This window comes from Aethalodelphis obliquidens, unplaced genomic scaffold (assembly GCF_003676395.1).
Source record: "Aethalodelphis obliquidens isolate GAN/ISIS:26980383/991018 unplaced genomic scaffold, ASM367639v1 scaffold31, whole genome shotgun sequence".
In the NCBI taxonomy this organism is placed as follows: domain Eukaryota; kingdom Metazoa; phylum Chordata; class Mammalia; order Artiodactyla; family Delphinidae; genus Aethalodelphis; species Aethalodelphis obliquidens.
In genome coordinates, this window is record NW_020837975.1 from 2,306,645 (window position 1) to 2,328,888 (window position 22,244).

At 42.3% G+C, this 22,244-nt stretch overlaps 2 protein-coding genes across 2 annotated transcripts in view; both read right to left on the bottom strand.

Annotated features, from left to right (window-relative positions):
• Window positions 1-505: 505 nt before the first annotated feature.
• On the bottom strand, window positions 506-12,525 carry BAG2 (BAG cochaperone 2). The gene is made up of 3 exons (XM_027126859.1): window positions 12,291-12,525; window positions 3,346-3,455; window positions 506-1,893 (listed from the first exon to the last, which is right to left on the bottom strand). The coding sequence occupies exons 1-3, from the start codon at window positions 12,401-12,403 to the stop codon at window positions 1,481-1,483; spliced, it is 636 nt and encodes a 211-aa protein (XP_026982660.1). The 5' UTR covers window positions 12,404-12,525; the 3' UTR covers window positions 506-1,480.
• Window positions 12,526-16,008: 3,483 nt separating this feature from the next.
• The window catches only part of ZNF451 (zinc finger protein 451), an 84,367-nt gene continuing 78,131 nt past the window's right edge, over window positions 16,009-22,244 (bottom strand). Inside the window, exon 15 of the mRNA XM_027126855.1 lies at window positions 16,009-16,825. Coding sequence (XP_026982656.1) covers window positions 16,779-16,825 — 47 coding nt within the window. The 3' untranslated portion in view covers window positions 16,009-16,778. The remainder of the gene's footprint in view (window positions 16,826-22,244) is intronic.

A 22,244-nucleotide genomic window follows, 5' to 3' on the forward strand; every position in this document is an offset into this window, starting at 1 on the left:
CACAAAAAGAAAATCTTCTATCTCACAGTGAACCTAATGATAGCAAATTAGTCTGATAAATCAAGAGGCTTTTACCAGTTATCAGTGAGAATTAATGTTTCCCACGAAAGAATAGATTTAAATAAGGTGAACTTGGGCTGGCATCAAAACTATCATGAATGTCCTCAGATTGTAATTGCTTTTTATGAAGAGACATATAAATATGTAAAACCAATCATCTGCAGCTTGACTGTTTTTTTCCTTGCAGTGTGAAAGAATACCTATCTTTTAATGAAAATTGAATCTGATATATTCAATCTGAAGTAGTATTTGGGGAAGCTAAAGTTTTTGTGTATCAATAGCACTAGTTATTTTGAACAAATAAAAGTGTTCTATAGTTGCTGCATTTATCACAGATAAAAGAATAATCAATACACTGGTCAACCTTGTTAGTGAACAAAATGCAATCTAAATTAAGGTATTTCATATTTAATATTAGAAAAAAATACTCAATGCTGAAAAGCTCTCAGTGAAACAGCAACTTTTTAATTATTGAAGACAGTATAAATTGATATAACTCTTATACAAAAAAACTTTGGAAACATATCAGGCCATGGAAATGTATATACCCTTTGACCAAGTAAAACCGATTGCTGGGGATTTATACAAAGAAAATCAAAAACAAACGAAAGAAGGAAAAAGCTCTACGTACACAAATATGTTGCAGTAATAAGCAACAAACTGGAAACAACCTAAATGTCCAGTAAGGGGAATGGGTAAATTGCACAACTACATGGAATAGAGGTTCTTAAGTTGAGAATTAAAAGCAGACTTTAAAAGAGTATTTAATTTTTAAAGGCAAGTTACAACATTATATTTCTGTAATGATTAAAAATTTAAAGAAATGATGCATTTGGAAAAAGATGAAGTGGATATACCATATACAGTTCAGAGTGGTAAAATTAGAGGTGAAGTTTCTCACATTTTATGTCATGTTTTCACGTATTATCAAGAAGTACATTCATATTATGAGATGCATAAATGTTTAAGTTCAAAATAATTTGATATAGATGTCTAAAAAACCTGCTGAATGAAAGAGAAGACACAGGGAAGGTTCCCTTCCATAATTCAAAGCTCACTGCTTGGCTCACAGCAGATGCGTGGTCAGTGTGTGCCCGTGTGTCTTTGCAGACAAAGCCCAGGAGAGAACCATGATGCTTTTACCCCTAGCTGAGCTCTTATTTCCCCCACATACTAAGTGTTCATCCACAGAATAGTAAAATATATATATATATATAGGAGGTGCTAGATCCTAGTACAAGACAAAAATTCAATCTAAAAACTTTTAGAAAGGTAATCAAAATATTTCTAGTTTTAATTGTTATTCACAAACTAACAACACTGAACTAGTTATCTGTCTAACAAACAGAACTAGTTATCACTTAAGATAGTACGTTATCATTTTTATGTGATTATTTATAAGGGCTCTTAGGTTGGAACACTAGTTGAATCTGCTTTCAGTGTTTTGTAGCAGGGTTTTGGAAGCAGCCCCTTTAGAATGCTCCAGCAGCTTGATGGCCTTGTCAGAGTTTTCAATGTTCCTAAGCAGGGTCTCTAGTCTTCTCTTAATTTTCTTCTGATCCTCGAGAGCACAGCCAATCACGATGGACTGGAACTTCTGATCCACCGGCCCCGCAGGCACCTCAGAGGAACATGCGCTGTACAGCGACATCAGGTGACTCTTGGCGGTTCCCAGATCATCCAGAAACTTACTGACCACCTCGTCAATGACCCTGGTGGCGTGCTTGAGGGACTCCTGCTGCTGGGGGTTCCTAATTGTTTCTACTGAAACTTCCACAGTCAGGGTTCGTCCCATCAGACGGTTTGCAGTCAGATTTAATTCTTCTCTTTCTCCTAATCATGAAAAGTTTGAAATATCAATCAATATGAGACATACACACATCTATGTCAAGAACACTAAGGTATTTTTGTGTGGCTGAATCTATCCTGTGAGCACCTATGAATTTCTTAAAGATACACGTTAAAACTACAGCAATAAGATTAATTTATAAAGAGTATCAGATTGGACGCCAGATGATTCTGCGGTTGTCACGTCTGCAGAAGCTGGGGCAGGTGTGCGTCTGTAACTGGGGCTTTGTGCTGGTTAGAGCAGGAGACTGGATGCCCTGGATCTACGTGAGGATGTGCATTAGAGGAGGGAGATAACTTTCCCTTTACCTTTCTGAGCTTTTGGCTGAGACCCTCCTGTAATAAGACAGATTAACAAGAAAAAAACCCAGAAGCTTATTGACATGTATACCTCATGTATATACATGGGAGATCCCCAGGGAAACGAGTAACCCCCTGAGATGGCCCAGCCTCCACCCAAAATACCCTCAGCTAGAGAAGGTGAGGACGGAGGAAGGCAAGTTCTGGAGGTTCCCAGAAAAGGCACGATAGACAAAGGTAAGGTTCTTATGTAGATTCAGTAGGTGCCTTCTCCACTGGTGAAGGTTTCTTGTAGTTTTGTCATCCTCCTCTTCCTGGTAGAAAGGGAGACACCCTTACAAATGATTTCCTTTACAAAATGTAAATATAAATTTCCCTTACAAAACAGTGACTTCTACTGTTTTCAGAGCTCCTCCTCCTGTGTCTGCAGTTTCTCAAAAATATCCAGTTCGGAATAATCCTTAGGCCAGAGAGGCATATTTTGGGGCCTCACATTCTGTGTGTGTATCAATACAATGCCCCGATTCTGGCTGAAAAAAGCCATGACACGGGAGGAAAAGCTGGCCTGAAAATGAGGCACTGACTTCATCCCCTCCAGACTAATTTAGGCCAGTAGTCTGAGTCTTGGCCAGTATGAAGAGGGTGCTGGGTTATCACTTCACTATTTAGATGGAAATCAGCAACCTGTCCTGCTCTGTAACCTCCTTCCCAATTCACTGCTCTATGGCCAGGACAGTGAAGAGACACACTAGATCTTGACCCCTCTGAGGATGTGTGACAGTGTGGGTCTGGGCCGGGATGCACACTTAACCGCACCAGCTGCTCGGCCCAGAGGCCGGTCCTGTGCGGCCCCAGGGGAGCCCGGTTAGGAGGAGCACCGCCCACTGGTGCAGAGCATCACAGGCCACCCGGCCCTCCTGTGGAACGGGGTTCAGTGGGTCCATAATCTGTTTTCTCTGCCTTTCTCCCCTTCCCCTCTATACGTTACACCTCCATTCATCTCCTTTTGTCTTCTCTGCTGCCGACCTTGTGCCCGTTTCCTCTGCTGTCACATCCTGCCCGGCTGTCTCTGCTGGGCTGGAGGAGCGGCTCTGCGGCACCCCCGCCGCCCCCCCCGGCCCCGGGAGGGGCCCTCACCGTCGCTGATCTGCCGCATGTCCTGGCTGTTCTGGATGCTGTGGATCATCTCCAGGAGGACCTCCTTCTCCTGCTCCACAGCCGTGGCCGCTTCCCGAAGAGCCTCCACCCTGCGGAGTGCGGGGGACAGGACAGTTACTGGAGGGAAGCCGCGTCTTCCTCATCTCTCCACTGCTCAGTCCAGCTCAGGTGTAACGACGATTAGGAACACTTCCCAAAAACTCCTTACTCCTTTCTGTTTTTTATTCTGTAATTGTTTTCTTTTTAATCCACTTGCCCTGTGGCTCCCAGTTTCCTCTCCGCTCACAGGGCACTCATTCTATTTAGTGTTTATCGATTTGTATTCGTTTTTACCAAAAAAATCTGCACTCATGTACTTGTCTATTTTCAATTTATTTATATCTCACTGTTTCTTTCTTCACTCAGCAGCATACTTAGAATCACCAGGTTCCCGTGTCCCTCACCTGATCTGCCCTCCCTGGCCCAGCGGAGACACGCCCTGTCCCCCAGCTTCTGCTCACAACCCGTCCACAATTACCCTTCCCTTTATGGCCCTGATAAGAGGATCCATCCCAGCGTGGAACTGCTGAGACACAGGGTGTGTGGACTGTCATCTGACTCCACCCTGGATTGTTCTCCAGAATGGCCGGACCTCGAGTCCCTGTGTCCCGACAGCCCTACCAGCACTCAGCATCTCCCAACTTTCTAACCATCTGTTGCCAGGCTAACAAGTGATATGTCAGTACTTAATCTGCACTTCTTTCATTGCTAATAATTTTGGACATCTCTTTGTATCCTTGTGAGCTTGTTCACAACCTTTGCCTACTTTTTCTTTTTTAAACTGGGGTTACTCTCCTCTTGGTGATTTGGTGACAGACACTGTGACCATCTTCTCCCATCCCACCCTATATGATCTGTGTCTGGGAGGTCCTTCACTGAACAGAGAGCCTTATTTTGAAGTGAAAAGTAAAAAGATCCATCTTTTCTTGGTTTTGTTTTGCCTTAGCTCATGCTGTGAAGTTTTGTTTCAGGGTCCTCCCATCCCTAGGTCAGGACATACTTTCCTACATCTCCTTCTATTAACTTGTTTCACTTTTCTCATACTTATGTCTTAATTCATCTAGAATCCACCTCTGTATATGGTTAGGTAAGGATTTAATCATTTTCCCCAACATTATGCACCCCAAATCCATCTTTCCCTCAATGATTTGTAGATTGTCTACCTCTGAAATCTCTATTCCATCCAGTAGTATTTTGACTGTTCTTACACCAACACCCATTTCTTAAAAATAGCACCAGCTTTGTTTGTGATATGCCTTAGTATCTGGTAGACCAGTCCTCTAATCTTTTTTTTTTTTTTAATTTTTGACTGCGTTGGGTCTTCATTGCTGAGCGTGGGCTTTCTCTAGTTGTGGTGAGCGGGGGCTACTCTTCCTTGTGGTGCACAGACTTCTCATTGCGGTGGCTTCTCGTTGCGGAGCACAGGCTGCAGGCGCGTGGGCTTCAGTAATTGTGGCACATGGGCTCAGTAGTTGTGGCTCATGGGTTCTAGAGCGCAGGCTCAGTAGTTGTGGTGCACGGGCTTAGTTGCTCCGCGGCACATGGGATCTTCCCGTGCTAGGGCTCAAACCCGTGTTCCCTGCATTGGCAGGCAGATTCTTAACCACTGCACCACTAGGGAAGTCCCCAGTCCTCTAATCTTTAAAAATAACATAGCTATTTCGACTTTTATTCCTCCATAGACTCTAAAGTAAGTTTATTGGGTTTCTCAAAAAACTGGAATAAATTAGACACCTTTAGAACACTGTCAGTTCCTCTAAGGGTGTCTCCTTCATCCAGACCCTCCTCTCCGTTCTTTATTAGAGTTTTGAAGTATTCTTGATGGTAGTCTTACAGACTCTTTTAAGTGTTTTGAATATTTTGGATATTGTTACTGTTGTGAATAATATATTTACATATATACTACATTTTATAGTTGGCTATTGTTGATTAGAGAAATGCTGTTTTTGGTAGGTTCACGTCATAACTGGCAACCTTCATTTACACTTACTCATTTTTAATGGTTTTTTAATTTCTGTTAGTTCTTCTGGATTGATGATCATTTCATCTACAAAAAACGAAAATTCTCATCTCTTCCTTTTCAATCCTATCAGCTCCAATTTTTCTTTCCTAAATAGCACTGACTAAACTCCTCCTGTGCGATATTAAACAGTGGCGCTAAGAGACGGCATCTTTATCTTTTCCCGAATTTAAAGAGAATGCTTCTGTAGGTTTTTGGTGTAAAGCCCTGATAACCCCGCAACTATACACACATGCACTTACTACACAGACACACGAACACAACCAGTGACTAAAGAACGAGGCTGTGAAATTATGAGAGCAAAAGAAAACAAAACAAAGTCCTGTGTGTTTAAAGTGCTGTTTCCAGGGCACTTTCTCGTTTTTTTTATTACACCACAACTAAGTAAGTTGCCAAGTGTTGCAAAATAAATAGTGACAGGCCTACCTCCAGTACTCAGATGCTCTTGGAAACACGGATCACAAGGAGATCTAATGCCTTCTGTCTTCCTGGGCACGTGTTCTAGCATGTGTTCCTGCCACATGAAGAGGCCCTCACCCCAACCACACACGCCTTTTCCCCTACAGGCACCCACCTGTTATCCCCCAAAATAGCACCGACACACTGTACAGTCACAGGGTCTCGATTCTCAAGATACTAAATACATTGTTGGATTCTGTGTTTATAAGAGCCAGTAGAAGCAAAGAGCTCGTAAGAATCTTATGTGACAAATTTGGCTGGAAAACAATCAAAACCAATATTCTATAAAACAGTAAACACACAGCATCAGGCTGCCTTCCAGCCCCATTCATTATGTGCTTACACATTTCACATGAGCAGACTCTCAGGGCCCGGGACACATGAAAATGGGTCAGGTTGTCACTAACATGAAACATTTGTGCAAAAACACAAACGTGACTCTAGTATTTAAATGGCACAGATGAGTCATTTGATTGGTAAATGAGATGCTGCTGAAAGAAGAGATTAATTTTCCAGCACTCCTGAGTTTATATTCAAATGTAAGATGATAAAGAGAATTGTTACTCTAAAGAAGAATGCTCCATTTATGATAATAAGTTATACTAGTAAGTTCATGAAGTTGTTAACAAGAAAATCGTTTGAAAGGAGACACTGTAGAAAAAATATAATAAATCTGTCATATAAAGAAGATATTTTGTCATTAAATGAGACCAAATATAGAGGCAATTAGATGGAACTTTTTTTTTTTTCCCCACAAGGCTAGAAATTGCCAGGGCATTTTCCCTGTGAAAAACAGATTTCATCTTTTATAGAACTTCTTATATATGACTTTATGTAAACCTTTTTCATTTCATAGCAAAGGTAAATTTTCATTCTTCAGGATGTAAAGATTCCCAGGGGTTTTTTGGCATCTTGGCCCTTTCATCTTCTGTCCCCCGCTTCCTGAACATTCTTTATCCCTGGCCCACGTCTACTGAGTGATCCTTTTTCAAAACCCAGTCCTTCTGGCAGGAACTGTTTCCTTAGCAGCTTCCTTCTTCCCCTCCCTTGAGGCCGTCAATACTATATCTGTCTAGTGTATGGACATCACATGCTTAGTTTTTTCTTTTAAAAAGCTGAACCTGCATCTCTACTTAGTTTGCTTAAGTCATATTTATCAGCTATTGGTCTCCTTAAATTCAATTCATATACACATCTTTTTGTCTACATTAGTTCTAGAAAACTGTTAGCCATTAAACCTTCAAATATTTCCCACCTGCCCTTCTATGATTTCTCCTGGAACTCTGTTCAGAGGCGTGTTGGACCAACTCACTTTATCCTTCACGTTAACACATCACTTGACAACACTCCTTGGCAGAGGGGGGCAGCTCTGGTTTTACCAGCAGATCCTGTAAGAGCTACATGTCCAAATTGGGAAAGAACTGATCCTCATGGCAAGGCTGGCCTGGGCTGCGCTCCTGGAAAACTCTCTGCATGAAATCACAACTAAGCTTTAACAGAGAGAACCTGTGCTCAGAATGTTCCCGCGAGGACAAATGTGGAGCGCACGCATCCTCGGCTGGTCCCCGGGGCCCAGAGATCGAAGCCTGGGGACCAAGAGACAAGGTGCTGGGAGATGGTCTCCCAGCCAGCCACCCCGGCATGTGCTCTGTGCCACGTGCAGGGACTGCAAGGGCCTCAGTCCTGCCGCTCAAGCTAGAGCTGCTGCCACTTACCAGCTGAGTGACCTCGAGTAGTTACTTACATTCTCTTTGCCTCAATTTCCTCATTTACAAAACGGGGATCATGAGATGGTGTGACTGAATGAAGTAAAGCAGGTAAAGAGTTTAACACAGTGACTGACAGCACTGACTAAACAAGCTATGAGTTAATAGAGATGCAGTACCCGTGGATACGGATGGCCAACTCCGACACCATTTTATAGAAAAGATTTGAGCATCTGTGGCTTCTGGTACCCCACGGGCCCTGGAACCAATCCCTGCAGACACTGAGGGACCACTGCATGCAGTCCATGCCCAGAACTGGTGCCTTGAACGCTAGCTTCCTGGTCGTTATTACATGCTTCCATTATGAAGTCAGGCTTGTAAATAACAAGAATTGTGCTTTCATCAAAAGGGGAAATGGCAAATGGACTTATTTCAAAGAAATTACTTCTAAAACAGGTTCTTAAAATCATAGTCCTGTTTCTTATTCAAAATTCTTGTATCAAAAGAATACTACAGAGGGCTTCCCTGGTGGCGCAGTGGTTGAGAGTCCGCCTGCCGATGCAGGGGACACGGGTTCGAGCCCTGGTCCGGGAAGATCCCACATGCCGTGGAGTGGCTGGGCCCGTGAGCCATGGCTGCTGAGGCTGCGCGTCCGGAGCCTGTGCTCCGCAACGGGAGAGGCCACAACAGTGAGAGGCCCGCGTACCGCAAAAAAAAAAAAAAAAAAGAATACTACAGGTACTTCCCTGGTGGCGCAGTGGTCTCCAATGCAGGAGACACGGGTTCGAGCCCTGGTTCGGGAAGATCCCACATGCCGTGGAACAGTTAAGCCCGCGAGACACAACTGTTGAGCCCGCGTGCCTAGAGCCTGTGCTCCGCAACTAGAGAAGCCACCGCAACAAGAAGCCCGCGCACAGCAACAAGACCCAACATGGAGAGGAGAGGGGAGGGGACGGGAGGAGAGGGGAGGGGAAGAAGAAAATACTACAAAGATCACTTATATTTTAGGCAAGGTTAAGATTTTGAAGGGCTCCCTAATCATCACCAAAATGATAAATTACATTCACTACTGAGACACTCTGGTGTAAAAAAGGGTCTATGCTTTAGTGTCAGGAGCTACTCATGAGCAGGATGGCCTCAGACTGGCCACTCAGTCCCTCTGGACTGGATTCGCTCGCTTCTAAAGAAGGGAACATATGTCCTCCTCCTGCCTCAGAGGGTTTTGGAAGGTTCACATGACAATGTCTACAAGAAGTGATCTTTTAAATTACAGGCTTTTATACAATATTAACTATGGTGCCATCTTGTCTTGTGGCTCCTGGGACGTTGGTGCAGTGAAACTGTCAGCTAAATGACCACATCCGCCCTTGCCCCATCCTCCATTCCTTGGCTGCCATGGAAGCCATGGTGACTGGCTGATGGCGGGGGAGGGAGCCACAATAGGACAAGTTTGGGGACATCTGTGAACAGCTAGTCTCCCAGTCCTGTCGTTCCCCTTGGCTGTTCTCCACACCCCACGTCCCAAGCATCTTCACCACCATCCAGAGCCTTCAGGGGCCACTCAACACCCTGCACACAGCAGGTGTTCAATAGTCCCTGAGATCAGGGACTCAGGGACACCAATCTAAGTGGAATTTTCACCTTTCAGTAAAATCATATACTATTCCTACATTTTTGAAATATGACATACTTAACTCTAAGAAAATTCAGGCACAAAGTATTAAGCTCTACAGCCAGTCTTCCTGGGTTCCAGCTGTGTGACCTTGGACGAGTCATTTAACTTCTCAAGCCTCAATTTCCTGCCTGAAGAACAGAGGTGACGGTAATTTCCACAAAGGCACGGGGCCTGCAGAGTCAGCGCCCATTAACTAAATAACTGTTAATGGGTATCATTTATGAATTATGATCACTGTTAAATTAGTAACAATCATAAGCAAAGTGTTTAGAGCCACTGATGAATGGAAAAATCAGACACCATTTGGTCATGAAAACCGGGAGAGAAAGGCATCACCTTTTTAGGAGGAAGCAAAAAAGGTGGTGAGCCGGCGTCAAAAAAGAAAGGCTAATGTCATGCTAACATATTAGAAACAAATGGAGTTTCTTTAATGATTTGTCAGATGCTGCCAAACACCTGAAAGCACTTTAAACACCATGGACATCAGTTCACAAGGCAGGTCATAAAGCAGTGAGCATAATTCTATTTTCAGTTTCATATGGAAAAAGTTCTGCCACAATTGAAAAAACTAGTACAGTGGGGAACAGTAAACACCAGCTTCTAGGTACAGCCTGTAATTTTCACCCTACTTAGTACCCTGCCATCCTCAATATGAAATTCAACTATTAGATAAGAACACATGAATGTTACATTTTCTTTTTAAACTCGATCTTATAGGCATGATTCTATCAACAGTTTCTTTTTTTTAAATTTTATTTATTTATTTATTTTTTTGGTTGTGTTGGGTCTTTGTTGCTGTGCACAGGCTTTCTCTAGTTGTGGCAAGTGGGGGCTACTCTTCATTACGGTGCACGGGCTTCTCATTGCGGTGGCTTCTCCTGTTGCAGAGCATGGGCTCTAGGTGCACAGGCTTCAGTAGTTGTGGCATACAGGATTAGCTGCTCCACGGCATGTGGAATCTTCCTGGACCAGGGCTCGAACCCATGTCCCCTGCATTGGCAGGCAGATTCTTAACCACTGCGCCACCAGGGAAGCCCGGCATCATTTTTTTTAAAAGGAAGAAACAAAGCTCACAAAAGTCTAAAATTACTAGAAGAGGCCCTAAAATGAATAATTAGACACATATTAATCTTTCTTAGCTCAAGGGTTAATTCAGCAAGTTATTATTTAATCACTTGCACACAGTAATCAGAATTCACTTTACATTAATGAAGCATTGGAATAATATTCAAAACCAGAGGCTTCCTTTTAAAGATGAGTACTTGACTGCTTCTGTACCTACCCTATGTGAGGCACCAAGTTTGAGGAAAGTGAATCAGCTTGAAGAAAGGAGGGGGCAGCATCCACCTGTTCCTTTAAGAAAACATCCTTTCCCTCTAACTAGGGGAGAGAGACCCCTGAAATGGTTGAGAACATGCCCTCAAAGTTCTAAAGACCGGAGGAGACACTGAGGCACTTGTTTCGCTGCTACATAAAAAGAAATCATAATCTTCCCAGGGACACTCAGGGGCTCTAGTTTTGTTCCATCTGGTTCAGCTAGTTCCATCTGCCTCATTCCAAGCAGGACCCCTCTATTACTCTCCATGAAATCATGGTGGTGGAGAACTTATTTTCTGAGAAGACATCGTTTCTTCCCATGATGATAATAATAATAAAGATGTATATAATAAATGACAATTTAAACATATATATTAATAAATCATTCACTTGGTTATTAATGTACTTTATTGGCAAACAGACCCCTTGTTTTGGTATATTAATCCAGGGAGATAAAGACATATATGCAATGCTTCTTAAAATTTTTGTCTTACGTACTCCCTTGCTCACCCAGAACCTGGCGAAAACTATGCGAAAAAAATTCCTTGTGGTTTCAGGGAGTTGTGGGCGCCTCAATATGATTTTCCTGTAACTACACTTGCACACAACTTACACAGTAACTTTAGTGACATAAACAGTTACAGGAAATACATACAAGTTTTCATTCACTGTTAAAGGAAAAAAAGTATTTCCCAAATTTCTTAGAAATTATTTAGGAATTCCATACAAGCCAGCCACTACATTTGCCACTAAGGAGTGCCCGTGGTGCCCGGTTCTACAGGAATTGACAGCACAGCCTGGAAAGAATTCAGGAGAAGAGCAGGAATGAGGCACTCAGAGCTCTGGGAAAACCAGCAGAACAGGCACTCAGAGATTTTCAGGAAAAATCTTAGGAACACATTCCTGCATCTTCCCAAACTCAGAAAAACACTCAAACCATTAAGGGAGACATCTGCTCCTGGTCAGCAGTAACCTGCCACCCAAATGTGCGCCTGAGTGCGCGGGCCCTTCTCTAAAGTCACATTCCTGGGACCTCAGCGCCGGAACCGCCCCCCCCCAACTTCCCCCAGTAGAACAACTCAGGCTCTCATCTTGCACGTGTTTATCGCAATGGGCACACTGATTACTTAGTAACACCGTCATTAGTTAAGAAGGGAAAACTGACTCGTGTTCTCAGGCCAGTGACCAGCATTTGGAAGGTGTGACCGGCGACCTGGAGAAGGAGCCCCCCCCACCCCCCCACACACACCCGGGCTGAAAGTAGCAGGGGATCAGATGGATTTTTATATTTTGCAAAGAGATCAATCATTCACAACGGTGACCACTAAACTGCCGCCTGTCCTAGAAATACACTATGGGAAAAGACTGGGCCGGAAACACCTGGCCCACACACGGAACGTTCCAGAAGCTCTGCGGACGGGCAGTGTCACAGCTCCCATGTCGAGTAACGTACCCGTAACTTTCCCTTCTCGGTTCTCACGCTTCCGGCGCTCGGGTCTGGAGCCGCGAAGGAGCGTGGCCGCCGGAGCGTGCGGGGCCGCTGACCCAGAACACGGCCGCTCCCGTGAGGGGACCCGCCGACCCAGCGCGGCCCTCCGCGGGGCCCGGGTCAGCCCAGCTCCCCTGCCAGCCGCTCCCCGCTGCCCGCGCGCTCCCTGCTCTCGGTCCCCGCGCGCCCTCCGCAGGCTCGGAGGGCCGGCCCGCGCACCTGAGCTCCAGCTGGTCCAGGCTCTCCAGCAGGCGGCTGGAGCGGTCGGCCATGGACGAGGAGCGGCAGAAGCGGCCCTCGTTGGCCTTGGCGCTGATCCTCGCCTGAGCCATCGGCGTCCGGCGGGCGGCCCGAGATCACTGCCTTCCCCGCGCTCCACCCGCCTCCTCTGACACGCCGCCCGCGAACCGGGGAACCGGGAAACGGGCGCGGGTGCACGAGAGCCGGCCGCTGCTCTGTCCGGCGCGGGCGGCCTCGAGGGCGGCGCGGCGGGGAGGCCTTTCTGGGCGCGGAGACGCGTCTCCGCCCCGAACACCGCCCGAGGCGGAGCCCGCGCCCCCGGCCCCGCCCCGCAGGGGCTCCAAGGGGAGCGGGCTTGGGCTGTGCTGGGGTGGAAAGGGCCCTTCATGCAACCGCGGCCGCGGCTCTGGGCACTTTCCCGAGATGAGAACAAGGAGCCTGGAGGCCACAACTGAAGCTGATAGATGTACGGAGCAAGCTGAACCTCTTTTTTTTACACCCGCTCTCATGAAGTCATTTTTAATGACTTTCTTTTGTATTGAAAAGTTACTGGTTGGGACTTCCCTGGTGGTCCAGTGGGTAAGACCGTGATCCCAGTGCTGGGGGCCCGGGTTTGACGCCTGGTGGGGTAACTAGATCCCCATGCATGCCGCAACTAAGAGTCTGCATGCTGCAAGAAAGATTCCCACCTGCCACAACTAAGACCGGGGGCGGCCAAAATAAATAAAATTAAGTACCAAAAGAAAAGATGATTAAGAAAGGAATTTTGGTAAAGCACCCACACATGTTTAAAAAAAGTTATTGGTTGGAATTTGAGTGAAATAATTATTATTTAAGGCCGTTTCACACCCCACTTATTTAAATCTCCAGTTATGAAAAGACGCAGTAGACCACTTGGTCAGACATTATAAAGGTCAGTGAGTAGGCTGGGAATACAAAGATGTATCGACTTAAATACTTGCGCTTTGCTCCCATCTCATTATAGCTCTCTGCCTCTAAGGATGAGAATGTACAGGACATCTGAAATGGAGATAATAACAGTTTAAAGCTGCATCACAACCTTTAATCTGAGATCAAAGCCATTGAAATAATTGAACAGAGATGAGGCCTTTAAGGCTTGATCCCAATTCCTCTGAACTCTAAATACTAATAAACTGTTGCTGTAGATTATCTGACCTCATTAAATGTTTTGTCCTATCATGACACCTGGAATCTTTAGACATTTTGTGAATGGTCTGAAAGTCTATCACGTAGCTTTGGAAACGTGCTGGACTCTCTTTCTCTCACACCCTAGACCCAGTGGGCTCCACCTTCAGAGAACACCCAGGCCTACTCCCACTTGCCTGTCCCCACTCCGCTACTCAGGTCTCGGCCAGCATCACTTCTCTCCTGCATCACCGTGATACCCTCCTACCTGGTCTTCCTGCTTCTGCTCTCATGTCTATGCTTAGCACAGCAGCTACAGTCATCCTTCTAAATAAGGCGCACCACACCACTTCTCAGAAACCTTCAGCGGCCCCTCGTTTGTGAAATGGGTAAAAGCCAAGGTCTTCAGAAGAGGCCTCAGAGGACTCCATCTCCTGTTTCTCTCTGAGCTCATCCCGCTCACTCGCCTATGCTAGCCTTCTTGCTTTTCCATGGATGTATCAAGCTCACTTCCAGACTTTTCACCTCCACCTACAGCTCCTCCCCATACACATTTGCTTGGCTCACTCCCTGGCCTTCAGGTCTTTGTTCAAGTTTACCAGAAGGACCTTGACCTCCCTATTACAAATAGCAAGCACTCCTGCCCCGCCCCACCCCCATACTATCTTCCCCTTCCCTGTTTTCCTTCCCCTCTTGTCACCTCTCCCCCAGCTGTGCTCCAGAGAGGAGTGTAGGCTTTGTTTCGCTCACTGGTGTATCTCAAGTGCTTAGAACAGCCACGCTGACATACAGTAAGTACTCAATAAATACTTCGTGAGTGAATGAATAAATGAATTGTTCCAAAGAAATTTAAAAGAAAAAAATGATGGAAAAAAAAGTCTTTAAATTGAGGCCCAGCCGATTGAGTCTCCCAGCTGCACTTGCCCAAGGGTGTCCAGAGCAGTCCCTGTACCTTGTTCTTGGGAGAGGCCAGAGTGGAGGGCCAGGTCGTCAGGGGGACAAGGAGTAGGAGAAAGGGCTGGTCTGGTAGGATACCAAGCATCCAGAAAGAAAAAAAAAAAGCTTCTTAACCGAGATATTTTTATTTAAGACAATCAATGATACCACCAACCAGATACTATCAGTACATTATCTACATATCCTTTTTAAAATAAACATATGTTATCCATCATTGCTTTGACAAAAGTTGTTATTCAGGTATAAAAATAAGGAATCACAATAAAAACTTTTTACAAGAAAAAAATCACAATAAAATAAAAAATGAAAACAAACAGGTAAGCATCACTGTCAATGTTAGAAACATTTACTCTTGATAATATTCCCCATAACTTTCTGTAACATCCAGACTACCTCTCCTCCTTGTGTCTAACTTAACTTCAACTTATGAAGTAATTTAAAAGTGATTTTTAATTGCTTATTAAGTAGAAATAGAATCAGTGACAATTATTAATTAAAACATTAAACAACCCAGTTACCTTATTTAAAGGATCATGATGAATTATCCCTTTCCTGTCATATGAAAAGCCTCAGTTACTCTTGACCATAGACACCACACAAGCGTCCTAGTAGAACACAGGCTGCATCCCACCTGTGTGTGGCACCTCCCCTACATCTACTGGACCACTCTTCTTTCTGGAACACTTTCTGCTCCTCACTACTGAGCAAGCTCCTGCAGATGTCTTTAAGGTCCGGCTCCATAACTACCACCCAAAGCCTTAACTACTCTAACAAGCAAATTAAAAATACAATGTGGTCACTTTGGAAAAATGACTAGTACATTCTCAAGCTATGATGTGTACTTAAAAAAAAATGCAAGCAGGTAGGACAGAACTGACAGCTTAAGAAATAAAAACACAAATTGGTTTCCAATGTGGATTGAAAAGACTTTATAATAATAATAAAAAAACCCAGTAATACTATTTCACACTAAACTATCTAGTTACAGAGAAAGATCAAAGTTCTAGCCATGATATATTTTTTTCTGTCTTAAAGAAAAATTTATATTTACAGAAAATTTTAAGTTTGGTAAGTAATTACTACTCGAAATTTTTAGGGATGACATTTCTGGGTCAAATAACTTGAAGCATATACACAAAGACTGTACAAAAAACCCCTTCTTAGTCTCCTAATTAGGTAACGTTTTTTATTATTCACAATGTGGCCTCAACATTTAAAAATTAAATATTTAATACCAACAGTAGGAAACTAACATTTTAATGAATAACTAAAATGAAGATACCTCCATATGAAATAAAAATTTTAAAGGGTTAAGGAAGATTACTCCCGAGTAGAACTTTCAACGTTATTTTCTGAAGAATACTATGTTTACACAAATATATATAAAAGAATATTATTAAAAATATGCCTAATTCTATGCAAATATTTTTTACATCATTCCCTTTAAACAGTAGATAATACAAGTCACATAAAAGTCTAAGCAGGGGTTTCCCTGGTGGCGCAGTGGTTGAGAGTCCACCTGCCGATGCAGGGGACACGGGTTTGTGCCCCGGTTCGGGAAGATCCCACATGCCGCAGAGTGGCTGGGCCCGTGAGCCATGGCCGCTGAGCCTGAGCGTCCGGAGCCTGTGCTCCGCAACGGGAGAAGCCACAACAGTGAGGGGCCCGTGTACCGCAAAAAAAAAAAAAGTCTAAGCAGGTAAAAGGAATGGCAAAAGTTTCTTTTCACTATTTTCAAAGAAAATTTTTTTTTATTCCAGCAATATGCAGCTCTAATTAAAGCAGGGATATACATATGAGTGAAACCCACAAAGAACATTGCTGATAAAATTTTTCATCTCTTTCCATGATCAGTTTCCATTACTCTCTCCCAATAATCAAAGATCTCAAAGGTATTATATATTAGTGCCACATGAGCAGAATTTACAGAAAAAGTGAGCTATGACAGCTTTATTTATATTCATTTTCACTCCTAAAAAAATAAACTAGAATCATCTGTACTGTACAAATAAAATTAAAGAACCAATTCTATTTGGGAAACATATAAACAATAGTCAAGGGCTTTTCTAATTTTTAATTCTTGTAACCTAAATATATGAATTCAAAGTTAACTGGGAAACATGATACCTATATTAGAATTCATGATTTGTATTTGCATTACCATGTATTCTATTCCTCTATACATTTTTGCAAAATAGCACAAAAATACAAAGCAATATCAGATTTTGAACATATGAAAGCAAAAAAAAGTTTTCAAGTACATTTGTACTAGCAGATTTCTGATCTCCTTTAGAAAACAAACTCAAGAATTTATTATCCTGAGTCTCTTCAAGGCCACTTGATGCTGTGTGGTAATATCTTTAATTACATTTCCTCAAGACTTCTTCTAATCGCTTCTTCTAATTCCACATCTGCATTAAAAAACATAGAAGTTTGATATTTAGAGCAGAAAACTAATAAAGATGTGCTTTATGTAGGTCTCATCAACTACATCTGTATTTTCAGGAAGGATAGGAAATACAAATTGGAGAAACTGAGGGTAACTTGGCAGTTTCTTCATCATAAAATATGACTATTTTGAAATATGAGAATCTGGATATAATCTCAAACTGAATTATAATATATCTGAGCTTAATTATGCTAAGAAACTTGTAAGTAATTTCCATTTAGGGACGTAGAAACTCAACAAACTTCTGGAATCACTAACAGGTAATCACCAGACTCAACGTGGAAAATGAGTATGTATTTCCAAAAAGATTTGAGGTAATGCATATAAGACTTAAGGCAGAAATAGAAAGCCAAAACCATGAAATGGCAAAATCTCAAAGGCTATTAAAATTTTAGTTTTAAGCTTTCTAGTATCTAAGCAAAGAGTCAAACTCATGGGTATATAATGTCCTCTGAGAAGCATATACACATATGCACTCATTGAACAAATATTTACTGAATGCCCACTGTATACCAGGCACAGAATACAACAGTGAACAAGACTGACATTCTTGTGTTCACAGGTCTTTTTTTCCATTTCCCAAGAATGATGCTACTAAGGTCCAAGAGGGTGGAACTAGGTGTCCGTTTCTTGGCCTTCAGTAGCTTCTCACACCAGATTTATCTCATCCTGTCCAGTCCACGGTCTCCCAGAGCCTACTTGGTTCACAGACACTGGTAATTCTTCTAAGATACAGCCGCACCTTCCTCTGAGCTGGGGCACTAGTGTTATGTAGTTGGCAATTTAAAACACTACAAGCTACTCTACACTGCATTAAGTTAAAGCTAGATTCTGGGTCAGTGAGTTGCCCTAAGATGAATTCAAAGGGATGAAGAAATGCACAGAAAAGCCAAGATGTTCTTAGCAAAGCAGAAAAGGGTGACAAGATTTATTTTTATGAAAACTTATTACAAAGTTACAGTAATTAAGAGTGTGGGGGCTTCCCTGGTGGCGCAGTGGTTGAGAGTCCGCCGGCAGATGCAGGGGACACAGGATCGTGCCCCGGTCTGGGAAGATCCCACATGCCGCGGAGCGGCTAGGCCTGTGAGCCATGGCCGCTGAGCCTGCGCGTCCGGAGCCTGTGCTCCGCAACGGAAGAGGCCACAACAGTGAGAGGCCCGCGTACCGCAAAAAAAAAAAAAAAAAAAAAAAAAAGTGTGGTACCAGTGTAAGAACAGATGAACACACCAAAGGAACAGCATAGACAACTCAGAAACAGACTCATGCATATATGGAAACTAGATTGATAACAAAGGTGGTGATGCAGAAAGGTGGGGAAAGATGATATTCTTAACAAATGGTCAACTAGTAGGCCATATGGAAAAAACCTTAAAATTTACCTCTACCTTATGGAATATACAAAAACACATTTCAGATTTACTGTATATTTAACTATGTAATTGTGAAAGGCAAAACAACAAAGCTTCTAGAAGATAATACATGGGAATACCTTCATGACCTTAGTGTAGGTCATTAAATAGGATTAATAATCCTTATTAAATAGGATTCAAAAAACATTATGAAAAAGAATCGTACTTTGGAATGTATTAAAATTACTTTTCTCCACCAAAAGCACCATTAAGTGAGTAAAAAGACAAGACATTGAGTGAGAGAAAATATTTGCAATACATAGATCTTGCTTGTATCCAGAGAGAACTAAAAGATTTTCAACCCAGAAAAATCAATAAAAAGATCATCCAGGGCTTCCCTGGTGGCGTAGTGGTTAAGAATCCGCCTGCCAATGCAGGGGACACGAATTCGAGCCTTGATCCGGGAAGATTCCACATGCCGCGGAATAACTAAGCCCATGCGCCACAACTACTGAGCCTGCGCTCTAGAGCCTGTGCTCAGCAACAAGAGAAGCCACCGCAATGAGAAGCCTGTGCACTGCAACAAAGACTAGCCCCCGCTCGCCACAACTAGAGAAAGCCTGCACACAGCAACGAAGACACAACACAGCCAAAAAATAAATAAATAAATAAATAAATTTAAAAAAAAAAAAAAAGATCATCCAAAAGAAAACTGTCAAGAAATCTGGAAAGGCACTGGCAAAAGATGTGAGGATGGTCAATAAACATTACTCATCAGAAAAATGTAAACTCAAACCACAAAGAAATGACCATCACTAGCTAAAATTAAAAAGACCAATAATTCAATGATTAGTGAAGATGTATCAGTAGATCAACGGGAACTCACATTCAGTACTGGAAGGAAATTGGAACAACCACTTTGGACAAAAACTTGGCATAACCTACTAAAGCTGAATGTCAGCAAGTCCCCGCCGCAGTATACATTCCTAGAAGTGTGGGAATTACTTGTAACAGCCAACCAAATGTCTATAAATAATACATGAGTTGTGATATATGTGTAAAATTATTATAGAGGTATTGAAAATGAACAAACCAAAGCTACATGCTAACAATCAGGTGAATCTGTAAAACAATGTTGACTGAAGGCATCCAGACCCAAAAGAATATAGACTATGCCTGTGCTGTCCAATATGATGGCCACTAAACTATATGTGGCTATTTGTATTTTAATTAATTAAAATTAAATGAGGGGGATGCTTCTAGGGTACTAGTTGTTATGAGTTGAATTGTGCCCCCCCCGGCAAAAAAGGTATGTCCTTACCCCTGGTACCTATGAATGTGATCTAATTTGGAAATAGGGTCTTTGTGGGTGTAAACAAGTTAAGATGAGGTCGCTAGGGTGAGCCCTAATTCAATACGACTGGTGTCCTTATTGGAAGAAAATGCTATGTGAAGATAGACTCATAGGTAGAAGATGGCTCCATGATGATGGACGCAGAGATTAGAGGGATGGATGCATCTAAAAGCCAAGGAATGCCTACAACTGCCATTAACAACCAGAAGCTGTGTGTGGGACAACGACCCTACCAACAGCTTGACCTTAGATGTCTAAACTTTAGAACTGTCAGACAATTTCTTTTGTTTTAAGCCACCTAGTTTGTAGTACTTAGTTGAGGAGCCCTAGGCAATCAATACACTGGCAATATTCTGTTTTTCTTAACCTGAAAGATGGTCACCTGCTTTGTGAGATGTTTGTACAATTTTAGTGTGCATTACATACACATATACACACACAGAGAACTAAAATTCTGGAGAATACCAGCATATAAGTTGGGGGAAAGGATCAGAGTTGAAGTGTTCCAGAGTCCTTTTACATTGCATAGAGGTAGACAACATGTACCTGTACTTTAGTCTTTAAGTTATATATAAAAAATGTGGTAAAATGCCAAGGTGACCACAAAAAGAACAGAAACACGAATTTTGGGGCCAACCCATACATAGCTTATAAAACAATTTGAAGAAGCAAAAAGAGGAAGCTAAGAATGAAATAGCAAGAGTAAATACAAAAATATTAATATCTGCAATGAACTTATATGGATTAAACTTGCCAGTTAAAAGACTGGATAAAAACAAAACCAATTTCTAAATGGTTCCACTTCTAATAATAGTGAAGTAGCTTATACTGGATTAACTCTTCCATAGATAACAATTATAAAGTATTTTAAGGCACTGAAGAGCAACAAAAATCAGGTACAAACAGGACAAAAGTTGATCACTGAAAGAAGTGAATTTCATGGAGTTAAATTTGCAGCTTTATGGTTTTGTTTTGGTTTATTTTTTGCCTTAGAGCATGCCTCAATCCTTGTGAAACAAAATGGCAGAACTTCACCCAGAAAGTCAACCTCTTTGTGGCCTTGAGGAGTCAAAGACAGAGTCTGAGTTTGACAGAGAAGCTGGAAAGTGGAGTTGGCGGCAGGAGGGGGGGGGGACGGGGGGAGGGGGGGGGACGGGGGAAGGGTGGGTAGGACGAGAGAAAGAAGAGCTCCCAGCAGAAGTGAGAAAGTAACAGAAGAGGATCCTACAAATACTTGGTTGACTTCTGTGTGCTTACCCAGGAGAGGAGCCAAGATTCAGTGAAAAGCAACAGTTGGAAAAGCAACAGTTGGAAAGCTATAAGAAGCAGGCAATTGTAGCGTCGCCTACTGTGGAGGAGGCAGAGTTTGGAGTTTGAGTCTAGAACGTTAACTACCCACAAGGGGAAAAAAACAACTAATGTTCCTCAGGTAAAGTTAACAGAATTCAGAAAATCTATAACTTACATCCACAAACATCCAGTATACATCAAAAATCACTTGACTTGTGGGACTTCCCTGGTGGTGCAGTGGTTAAGACTCCGTGTTCCCAATGCAGGGCGCCCAGGTTTGAGCCCTGGTCCGGGAACTAGATCCCAAATGCATGCCGCAACTAAGGAGCCCGCCTGTGCAACTAAGACCTGACACGACCAATTAAATAAATAAATATTAAAAAAAAAAAAAGAGAGAGAGCTTTCCCATGTATTAGCTTATTCAAAAAAAAAAATCACTTGACTTGCAAAGAAACAAGAAATGTGACCCACAGTTCATGAGGAAGAGCAGTCAAAAGAAACTAACCCCCAAGATAATCAAGCCATTGGAATTAGCAGAAAAGGGATTTTAGAAAAGTTATAAATACTTTCAAGGATTTAAGGTTGAGTGGATAGGAAATCTCAACAGAGAACTGAAAACTGTTACAAAAAAAAAAAACTAAGTGGAAATTCTAGAACTGAGAAATACAATATTTGAAATGGAAAATTTACTAGGGCAGCTTAATACTGGAGGTGTTATAAGGTTGAACAATAAACTTGAAGTCTGAACAATAGAAATGATCAAATATGAAGAACAGAGAGAAAAAAAACTAGAAGAAAATGAACAAACCTGTGGATAAATTTAAGCTAACATATGTATAACTGGAGTTCCAAAAGAAAAGAAGAGAGACAGAGAGTGGGGCAAAAAATTATGAAGAAATAATTGAGAGAACCTATAAACTTACAGATACAAGAAGCTAAGAAAACTCCAAGTAGGTTACAAAGACAACCACATCTAGGGGCATTATCAAAAACTGCTAAAATCAAGGACAAAGAGGAAATACTAAGGGCAACAAGAGAAAAAAAAATGATACTTTACATATTAGGGAACAATAATACAAATTATAGTCACTTGTCATGACAAACAATAGAGGCCACACGATAAGACAATGGAGTAACATCTTTAAAGTGCTGAAGGGAAAAAATACTGGTCAACCAGAATTCTAAAGCCAGAGAAAATATCCTTCAAAATTAAAGGGAAAATAAAGATATTTTTATATAGATGAAAACAGAATATTCAACACTAGCAAAACTGCATTGTATAAAATAGGAAGTTATTTAGGCTGAAGAAAAATGACATCAGATGGAAACTGTAATCTACTGGAAAGAATGAAGGTCATTTGAAATGGTGACTATGTGGGTAAATATAA